General features: G+C 43.4%; 1 protein-coding gene across 1 annotated transcript in view; it reads right to left on the reverse strand.

Annotated features, from left to right (window-relative positions):
- Nucleotides 1–4,166, reverse strand: part of fryb (furry homolog b) — a 41,258-nt gene extending 37,092 nt beyond the window's left edge. The window contains exons 1-2 of the mRNA XM_083986125.1: nucleotides 3,259–4,166; nucleotides 566–759 (exon numbers count right to left, since the gene is read on the reverse strand). Of these exons, the coding sequence (XP_083842251.1) occupies nucleotides 566–759; nucleotides 3,259–3,316 (252 nt within the window). The 5' untranslated portion in view covers nucleotides 3,317–4,166. The remainder of the gene's footprint in view (nucleotides 1–565; nucleotides 760–3,258) is intronic.
- Nucleotides 4,167–11,555: the final 7,389 nt, after the last annotated feature.

The following is an 11,555-nucleotide window of genomic DNA, read 5'->3' on the forward strand; positions in this document are numbered from 1 at the left end:
CGCCAACACAGAAGCATAAATAATATGTGTGATGATGCAGCATTTTTTCGTAGTTGTAGCTGCTTCATAAGTATGTCAGAGGTTAGACAGAGAAACTGTAAAAAGATGGTTTAATAAACAGTAGCACTGTGAATCATCAGCAAAGGTCCTACATTTTACTCTTTGCTCTTCTTTAGTGTGGGTCCTGAGCTCAGGCGCTACCTACAGTACAGTACAGGTTCAGAGTGTTTATTTTTGCCGATGTGCTGTGCTAGTTTGTCTGGACCCTGGCCTTTGTTTAGAGCATACTGGAAAATGCTCCATCACTCATGACCTTGAAGAAAACGTTAGACAATTTGTCAAACCTGTTTTTCTTTAATAAGCAAGTAGGGCAGGAAGGTGAGTGCTATTTCAGACAAAGGCGCACTGCACTTCCTCCGCATAAAAAAAAAAAAAATGAGTCAACAAATACTGCCATGAAAAGCACAATCAGATGAAGTGTTGAGGAGGCTGTAACCCGAGAGAGAGAGGCGGCCTGAGAAATATGGACGGAACAATATGAAGGGATCAATACGGAGACACTCACCAGTGGTTCGGCCATGATGATGCGAATCTTGCGTTCGGAGAGCAAGGTGAAGTTGGCAAACAGGCTCTTCAGGACGAATTCGCCCGGCTTGCTCTCGGGGTCCACGTTGACCGGCGCCATGACGACAGGACCCTTCCTCTCTCCCAAGGTTCCACTGACTGGGGGGAGCGATGGCTTCAGTCCCACTGGAGAGGCTGGGGAGAGGAGGACAGGTCAGGTTAGGGGCCACACACAGTCAGGGGAGCCAAATATTGTTTCTCTTAAGGCTGGGAAATCAAACGATTTTATCAATTAATTTATATTTGTGTATAATGAGGATAATTTAAAACAAAAAACAAAAAAAGGAAACCTAGATTTTTCCTTCTCCTCCCCCACTTCCCTTGGCCTCTCTTCGTTTACACCCTCCCCCCTTGTTTACCTCCTACAGAGACACAGCAGCAACATGACCTCCAGCGTAAATGAAGAGGTTGTTCCTAAGAAAAGGAAACAGGACCACCGGTTGTCTGCTGAACTGGTTGGGTTTTCGAGTCAGACCTCGAACGCACCACAGTCTACTGCAAAGTTTGTTCAAAGGCTGTTGATACTAAAGGCAGCATCACCACCGATTTATGTCAACATCTCAAACAGAGGGAGCAGCCGAGCGAGAGAGATGTGTCTGACTACGAGACGCTGCGGCTCACAAACATTAATAAAAAAAGCAGCGAACAGCAGCCGCGTTACTGTCCCAGTGCATCACATATGACAAGAAAGAGACACGGTGGGAAACTATAACTGACGCAGTCACACTGCATATCGCTTCAGATGTACAGTAGTGATCAGAAATACAGGGGAATAGCAACAACTCCCAAATGACACAGTGCACCTTTAAAGACAAAGTCACAGTTTGTACATGTACCCCACAAAAGGAAATCCAGTTAGATTTTGTTGATGAAATAAATCAAACTCATTTGTGTTGAGTCATTTCTTTGTTGTTTGTTTTGGGGGGAGTAAACAGGAAGCACGATGTTACTGTGGATTGAGGGAATTAGCTGTGTGTTACAACTCAAGCACAGTTATTTTAGCCTGCTTTACTAACACACCGTCAGAGTTATGCAGAATTACAACTGTGGGCTCAGAGACCAGGGTTATTTAGAGCACCTTAACTGCCTCCATTAGTTGAGAGTGCTGCAGCTCCAAACCAATGGGCCGTGTCACAGTAACTAACCTGAAGTTGTTTTCAGAACACCAGCATGAACCTGACCCTTCATCCACACCCCCCACCCAACCACAACCACACCTTCCTCAGACTGAAGACTTCTGCTGCAGGCTCCTGTACTGACATGAAGATATTAAAGGGATAGTTCAACATTTTGGCAAATTGGCCCATTGCCATAATCCCTATAGTTTTAGGAGTAGGTTCATTACCTTTAATTGTCAGTGCAAGCTATTTTTAGAATGGCGGAGCAGCTTGCACTCTCTGCAAATGCAGAGACTGCTTGCCGAAAAACTGTCCCCGATGGTAACGCGCATCAGTGGTTTTGCATGAATTTGCCTCTAAAACAACTCTGTCTCGTAACGTTCTGTTATTATCTCATAGCGTGGTGAATGTGCAGGTCACGACTTGTCCACCAGAGCGTTTTGGAGTTGTTGGATTGTGTATTTGTTGAGTTTGATGAGGGAAACCAAGAAATCCCATTAGCCTCTGTAGCGTAACTCTGAGCAGCTAGCAGCTCTGCTTCACCGTTCTAAAAATAGCTTGCACCGACAATTAAAGGTAACGAACCTACTCTTAAAACTATAGGGATTATGGCAATGGGCCAATTTGCCAAAATGATGAACTATACCTTTAATCCTTCAGTTTGTTCTGTGTTGTCTTCATACACAACACAGAGCCTTCTCTCTCCTCTTGCTTCATACTTAAATTATACAAAATTTGTCCTTGTCAGAATTATCTTATTCCTTTTTCTCAAAGTAAAACTCCTCAACCATGACTGATTTATGCTGAGTCAGTGTCCAGGTTCTCCACACATACACACACCCACACTTTTCTCTGTTGTCCCAGATTACTTCTATTCATTCTTGCAAGATATGATGATAAACAAAGCAGAGGAAGACAGACAGACAGACAGGCAGTGGTTGGAGTCTAGGAACAGTTCAAGCGAGAGACAGACAAACAGACAACAGACAGGGGGCATTTCCTGTCATGGGTTTCTAAGAATATTCACGTCATGTCCTTTAAATATAACAAAGTCAAGCGCAACACATTTCCGCAGCGTCAGTGACGACATTGCAAGAGCTTATAGGCTAGACTCTGTCACTGACAGTGAATCATAACTAATATATAGCACAAACACACACACGCCTTCACACACAGTCAGAGTGTAGGATTGTCAAGAGCTGGGAACAGATGCAGAAACACACTTCAGCTGAAACAAAGCAGTCATTTACAGGATTCATTTCCCAGGAGTGACAAGTGAGTGTGTGAGCTCACGACTCCATCAGATCTGACTGACCTTTTCTGACCACGTGACCTGACCTCACTGGGTAGGGGAGATGTACACAGATACCAAGTCCCCCAGGCAGGACGGGCTCCCCGGGGGCCTCACGCAGCAGCAACACAGCAGCTTGTTTGTGTGAAACCTAAGCGCTTGCACAATGCAAACATGCATGTACTGTACAGGAACACGCAAACACACACCCCCCTGCACGCTTACCGAGGCCTTTGATGAAGCTGATGACACTGGCCCTGCTCCATTTAGTTGGCATTTCCATGGTGTGGACAGGACAGAGATACCGCGTGGGTAGAGGTGTGTAAAATAGGAAGAAACGGTGTGATGGAGCAGGAGTGGGACGCAGAGACAGGGTGGGAGGCTGAGCAGTTTACGGCGTGTAAAATAAGCCCCCCATGATTAGCAAATAAAAGTAATTCCTTGCAGGAGATTAGAGGCTCAGAAGTCTGTTTTTATTATGCAACCACTCCACCATGACAGTAACTGTAGGTTTATGTGCTCGGCAGGTTTAACCGAAGCTAAAGGTGTGAAGCTCCATCCTTCAGAAAGCGACAGACAGGTGAAGTGACAAGGAAAACTCTCACGGCTGCAGCGTTACAGCCGCATTCAATCCATCTGAAGGAGGAGGATCTACTGTATCCACGGGCCGGACGAGCCATCGCCAGAGCGGAAAACCTCCTGGGTGAAGACAGCTTGGCGCCTCGGAGCTTGCGGGTGTCGCAATCACAGAGGAAGAGATGGTGTCAAAGTGTCTTCTCAAAATAACGGGAAGACGCAACAGACTTATTCCGTGAGTGAGCGAACTCTACAGAGTGGGATCGGGAGATATTCCACCGGCTTGGCTAGATCACAGGTTGTGTAGGGCCCCATGCTTGTGAGCTATATGAGCCCTACATACCAACTATCAGTTCTTAGAAGTACTTAAACTTCTGCTGCGCCTCCGGGCCGGCCGTCACTCCTCTGCGCGACGGCTCCTGTGACCTTGGGATCCTTGAAGCCCATTGGAAAGTTGCATTGGAGATGAAGCGCTTCTTAAAAAGAGTGGTTCTGTGGCCGTCCTTTAGTTGTCACTAGCAGTTAAGTAAAGTCTGCTCCTTGTGGAGGTCTGACCAGAGGAGTTGGGTTGGAATTTCAACACTGCCCCGAGAGAGAGGCGAGGGGAGGAGGGAGGAGCTATATATAGACTGCTGGCGGTCACTCTCTTACATACCCACCACTCCCACTGACCCCTACTCATACACAAGTGCACACACATGCAAATAGAGATACATTCGCGTTGCATAAACACACATAGAGAACCACGTACACACACACACACACACACACACACACACATGCACTGCAGTTGTCCAGGGTAAAGTGATATATCGGGAAAACGAAGTAATGTGGTTACACTACAAAGCAAAGGGCACTAATCTAATTTCGTAAATACAAGGTTGACTCTAAATAGAGATAATCCATCGTGGCTTCTCAGTGACATGAACTCGAGGTGTGTGTGTTAATATGTACATGCATGTCGTGCGTATGCGTGTGTGAAGTGTGTATCCATATCGATGAAGGATGAAACGGGATGAGGCCGGGAAGACGTCACCGTGTCAATACAGCGCGCCAGAAAGCACATCCCAACAGCTCCTCTGTGACATTTGCATGACTCGGCATTTTAAGGGATGAATCAGCAGAAATCTGTCACGTCTCGTCAATACGGGTCTACCTTGGTTTACAGCTCGTCGTATATCCTGAAAGATTTATTGAGCATTACCGAGACAAAGGGAGAAAGAAGAAAGGAGATATACGGAGGAAGAGGCGGAGATGCCAAACAGAAAGAGGCAGCTAAGTGGAGGGGATGGGCAGGATGAGAGGAGTTATCAGGACCCGTCCAATAAATGATAGGTAATACATCAAATAAAAACAACTGAGCTAATCAACAGATAATTAATTAAACAACTGCTTTTTTAAAGGGAAAACCAACTTCCCTTATATGATGATTTGATCCTTTTCCTTTTCTTACATGGTAGTAAACTGAACATCTTAGGGGGTTGGACTACTGATCGGAGAAAACAACAAGTTTAAGACATTACGTTGGGCTGAAACTATATGTGCTCTACTCAGTGTCATTCTTGTTACAGTTGAAGTGTTTGTCATACAGCTGAAAAATTTAAATTCGCAACAATAATTCAAACTGTGAGAGTTTCCTCTGCTCATGTTCTTACACACATGAAGATGTAAACAAACTCTGAGGGAAAATATAATAGATAAATAGATTGAAATGGCAAGTTAGAATTCTGTGTTTTCCTTTTTGGGTTCAATATTGTACTTTTAACCATCAAATACCATGTAATAATGAAAACAAAGAATGGAGTCAGCTTGTGTGTTGCTGTGGTTGATATACAGGTCTACACATCTCAGTGAGGCTGGTATGAGGTGGAGCAAGTGCAACTTGATGAGGTCAACAATTTATCCAGTGATTTCACTTGATAATAACCTGAAGCACAGACCTAACTTGGACGTACCAGGCCTGTTTCTTGGCTTTCTACCTCTCCCACTGCCATCACTATGGTGACCTTGAACAGACATGACTGAATTTGGTCCTATAGCTAAAACCAACTGGGGCTTAGACCGGGAAAACACACTCTGTGATTTCTTTTATTATTACATCATCATAAATGGCAGACCATCAACACATCCCCTGCTGTTCCTCTGTAACCAGCGTAACCCCTGCTGACAGTAACCTTCAACACGCACATAATATGAGCTTGACCGAGCTAACCACACAAACAGACACACTGTGTGGATGTTTTCATGGTGTCTAATAAAAGGCACCCATAACATGGAGACTGCACATCCAGAGACATCTATATAACTCTTAAATCACTCGCATATGCACACATAGACAAAACAAAAGCTAGCACAACTGGTGTTCAGTCAATATGAGAAATCACACACACACAACAACACACTCTATGTATAGCAACAAGGAAATACTGATGTTGGAAATACAGCAGACTACACACTGCATGGTGGTGTCTGTATTCCACTCTTCCTGGTGCAATAAGACAGTAGTGCTCTCTGTTTACTGTAATGTTTCAGGTTTATGAGCTCACTGCTGGGAGCGAGGGAAGTACTGTATGTTCAGTTGGCAACAGTCTAGGATGATGCTGCTGGGTATTCATCTCCGTCTGACTCAGGCTGCTATACTGTAGCTTTACCCTCTGTTTGGTAAACACTGACTCACTGGCAGTAGGAATGATTGAGCGATTTGAGTCTTTGTAGATGTAAACAGAGCATTTTGAAAGGTTGACAGAATGAGAACACATGTAAACGTTCAGATCTGTCTTTACTACGATTTGAATTTTGGTTGAGGTTGACAGGTTTTGAACAAAAGTCTTGAAAGGCTGCAACAAAGTGGAACAGTGACTTCTTCTTTTGCTGAGTAATGTGTTGTATAATTAATATAGAAAACTGCTGAGGAGCCAGATTTATCCTTAGCTAACCCCTGCAGCACTTCTCTCTCTCTCTCTCTATCCCTTGACTTCCATTATTCCATTACGTAACATTGCCAAATATTGACAGTGTGGATCACAATGTATACTGCCTGTTTGTCTCCTTCACTCCTAACACACAGAGATACAAAAACAGAAGCAGTGTAATCTGTACACTGCAGGATGAATTGTCAACTGGTCCGTCCTCCAAGAGCAGACCCGTATCATGCATTTGTTTGGCATGCAAGCAACAACAACAGTCATGTCTTTAGCTGTACTCACTCCCTCCTAAGGACTTGAGCAGAGACTTGATGCTGATGTCAAAGAAGCCTGAATCCTGCTGGCTGGTCGCCATGGCTGCAGAGGCAATGTCGCCACGGTGACAGACAGCAGAGGGGGGACAGGATGGCAGGATGAGACGTTGCGGACAGAACAAGCAAGAGAAAGAGGAGTAAGCTCCGAGAGAGAGGAGAGAGGGATGCGGGTGGGCAGCCAGCGATGCGGATGTTGCGGCTGTCTGCTGCTGAGAGTGTGTGTGTGTGTGTGTGTGTTTGTTTGTGTGCGCGTATGTGTGTGCGTGTCCGTGAGAATGAAAAAAAGAGCGGTACTCAGCCTTGTCTGTGCTCTGTGTTGCTATCTTGCTGGCTAACACCCCCCATCCCCTCTCTGTTTTGCTCTCTCAGGACAGTGATACACAGATGTTGGTAGACGCGAGCAGCCAATCCTCTTAGAGGAGAGGCAGAGAGAGAGAGAGAGAGAGAGAGAGAGAGAGAGAGAGAGATGGAGACAGAGAGAAAGGGAGAGAGGGAGGGAGGGGGAGAAAAACATACAGTAGATAGTACTGCACAGGGGCATCACAGAAAATACGGGGAGGGAAGATGAAATGGAGAAAACTACTGAGTAAATGGCCAGAAGGAGACAACACAAGAAAGGATACTGGAATAATGAAGATGAAAGAGGCAACGAGCAGTAATGTAATGTTTCCTGATTACTGGTGTCCAGTTCTGTTTCACAGTAAGTGCTGAGTGAGCATGCTGTAAGCCCTCCTCAACCAATGGGAGCCAGGCAAAGCAGTGACAGGCAGGCTGCACCAACAAATAGCCATGAATAATAACCAGTCAGCTGCATCATTGTTTCAGATGAGTCTGAACTCTTTCATAGTTAACTCAATTTAACAATGATAATAATAATCATTGTTATTATTATTATTATTATTATTATTATTATTATTATTATTATTATTATTATATAAGGAGACATGAAATTGAAAAATATGGGTAATTTTGTTCCAGGTCTTCAGCTGAGACCTTCCTGAGGACCACTGACTGCAAGCGAGTCAATAAGGATGCAGTGTTTCAGAGACAGTCTGGAGCCAATAAAGTGCTTTAAAAGTAATGAGTTCATTTTTAAAAAATCAATTCTGTAATGAACCGGTAGCTAGTGTAAAGACATTAAGCAGGCTGGACAGGATCTCTTTTCTTGGTTCTTATTAGTTATTAGCTGCTGCACTCTGGAAATGTTTACCTCTGAAACCTACTGTAGTATGAATAGATTTAAGTGATATTCTCAAGATAAGGGACTATGGGACAAGAACTGAAGAAAGTTTGCACACATTAAAAAGATTATTGAACAGGGGTTTACGGTTGACAAACCAATGGGGTTTCAGAAGTTACAGGGACAAATAGTAATGTATCGTCAGCATACGGGTGGAGACAATGGGACACTCACGAATTATATCAATTAGTGGAGGATGCATTACGAAAATAGAGCTGGTCCCAAAATGGAACCCTGGGGGACTCCACAGGCACAAATTATGACCAGATTTTGAATATGTTTTCACACTGAATAATTGACAAAAAAAAATAGGTATGCTTGAAGATGCCAGCATGCCAGCTATGCTTCATTCATTACATTCTATTAAGTCAAAAATTATGTCAAATCAGCTTCTAGCTCTTTTGAGAAACATTTTGCTTCCTTTTAAAGCAGATATCAGTGGAATGTTTTTGTTAATATAAGTCCTAAATAGTCCTATTTTCCGTCAGCAATCACTTACATGAAGTATTTCAGCCTAAACACGAGTCTCTCCGTCACTCTGCTCTGCTGTAACCCGAGGAGAAAATTTTCCTTGTGGGATACAAGTGTTATCCAATGAGGAGAGAGAACGGCATGAAGGGCTGTGTGTGCAGCCAAGGGATGCGCGTGAATGTGGTGACGTAGCACGAGGACCAATTGATGCCTGACAAGGGCGGGGGCTGCTAACTCATGGTGCGTTCAAAGAAACTCGTACTTTGTGTTTTTCCTTCCTGTGAAGTCATACCAGTTCGATCTGGTACGAGTTCACGGGTCGGAAGTTACGAGTGGCCGTTATAGGGAACTTTCACAGACAACAGGATGGTAAAAACACGAGCTACGGGTTACCTGGAACGCTACCAAGTCGTAGTTGTGACTTGAAGCTGTAACTTACGGTTTCAAAAGCCTGCCTTGAACGCAGCATTAGCCGAAACGGCCGTGAAGCTGATATCTGCTTTAAGTTTCCAAATGTATCATGTATCATTCGGAGCTCATCATGTATCACTTCCTATTTGTACAAAACAGTACAAAAAGCCTATTTATTTCCAAAAACTAACTTGGATCATTGTATTCTGATTAGTTGTCGAAAATGTGTTGTGCTTTCAAACTGTATAGTATTATACAGTGAGGCATTTTTGGTATTTGGTCTGTCTTCACTGACGTACCGTAAATATAAAATGGAACAAAATTAAAGGTCAAGTAGGAAGGGTGTCATCAGAAAATATGATGCTGCTGTACCATCAATTAACTTTCACTTCAATGTTTTCACAACCTGCTTGGTTACATTCACTACCGGGCAAGTCAATTCATGTCCTGGATTAATTTCAGGTGCCATGATGCATGATGCTAGCTTCTCTTCTTCATTTTGATGTCAAACAATGAATATCTAATGCTGTCCAGTGCCAAATAAAACTACAGCAAAAATGATGTTTTTTTCCCAAGTTGTATTATAATGCTGCTGTTTTGAGATGTGGGATGGCTAAGAACACAAATTTAAGCTCTCAGACAGTATTTCACTATCATTAGCTTGTCCTAGCTTGAGTGGTTTTACTGAATAATAATAATAATAAAAAAAAAATCTACTCTGACCCAACATTCCCATTGGTTTACCCCCTCCTTGGTATTTCATTTGTTACTTTCTCAGTTATATTGTTAAAGCTGTACAGAAAAGAAAATTGAATTTGAGCCCACTCTGGGTAATAAAATTAGTGTAATAACTCATCTTTCAGACGTTGTAGGCCAAACTTTGTGCAAAATTCTATTTTTGATTAAATCCGGGATGAAAGTGTGTTTTTTTTCCCGCATTGGATAATGCAGGCGCACGGAATACGTCAGCCTGCTCACGGTTCATCAGCCACTGATATTGGATCCGTCATCCGTCAATCAAACGTTTGAGACAACACACGGAGCTCGGTCTCACCCCAAGCTTTGAATATCCCGCCCGCTCGATAATGACCAATCAAATTTGTTTTCCTCACTCGGGTAAACTCGTGCAGCAACTCGTGACAACTCGGCGCGACAAACAGGACAAACGGCCATTTCTGTACACCTTTAAATAGGCCAATTCCATCATCACCACTTCTCTTCTAGGTGATAACCTTCCACACTAGAGCAGTGGTTTGATTCCTGACAGAACAGTTTCTGGCATTCAGACAAAGTGGAAGAGAATAAGGTCTCTCACTCCACCTTTACCTCTCACATACTTATTTTTCTTTGACTGTCCTCACAATTGTCCATCTAAGCTGAAAGGTATGATGGCCATCATAGCAATAATGTTATGGTTGGGTGAGTGAGAGTGGAAGTACAAGTGGATAATTAGGGTCATCATGTAATTCCCTGGATGAACTGTGGAAGTACCACAGAACTGAACGGGTGGGGAGGGAGTAGGGGCAGGGGGAGAGGAAATGAGAGTGTGGGGAGGGGAAGGGTGGCAAGTGCATAAGATACAGTATCATGCACAGCTGCAGCTCACAGGAGAGTTACCCAGCACAGGATGGCCTGGTTCCCATTAACAGACAATTACAGCCTAATCTCAAAGGAGGAGAAATATAGCAAAGAACCACTGCAGGCCTATTCCTGTCCGCAACTTCTGCTTACTTCATTACAGTCCGGGGCCAAATACTATCAGCAAATAATCACGTCTGACTTTATATTAACCTGCTAACTTGAGCCAGGACAGTTCAGCCAATCAGGACAAGTTGACAATCACAGAACATCAAAGCAAATATGATTCTCAAAGTGTTGTCTTGCACCTGTCCAAGCAGCCTTCATAAGATTTCTACATACTGTAATGTCCACTTACTTACTTACTAGTGTAACAAGCAGGTGAATCCCCTGAAATCAATACATTTGTTAAACCTATATTCACGTAGATGGAGCGATAGTCAAACTGTAAGGGCACATCACATGGGCATCTCCAGGTGGACTCTCGGCCAACTGGGCCATTTTCTGCATGTCATTCGCCTACTCTCCCTATAATTTCTGTCCATCTCTGTTGCTACCCATTGAGGCCATAAAATGGCTATAAAGAGAAAAAAGTCTCATATATGATAGCTGGCTTTATTATTATTGTCTTGCAAACTGTAACATGAATAGTTATACATTGAGTCGACCTGCTGATGTTTATGGGACAGTATAAAGAGATATTATCTCTTGCTGTGAGATGTGAAGCTGAGTGAATGTGTCATGTTAGTTTCTTTTTGTAATTTACCAAAGAAAAAGGAATCATTTTTCACACCAGGAAATGTACCTCTAAGTGAGTCTAAAATGAGTTCACAATCTTATATTCACAAAACAACAGCTTTGCTTGCTGGCTGAATGTAGAAGAAATTGACGTCTATCTGAATTCTGAGAAAGTCTGAGGTCACGGAAGCATCACGTTTTGAACTGAATCGAAACAAAATCGGTCGATTCTGGAAATTGGAGTAAAATGGAACTGGGAGATTAGCACTA

Source organism: Trachurus trachurus (genome assembly GCF_905171665.1).
Source record: "Trachurus trachurus genome assembly, chromosome: 14".
NCBI classification, from domain to species: Eukaryota; Metazoa; Chordata; class Actinopteri; order Carangiformes; family Carangidae; genus Trachurus; species Trachurus trachurus.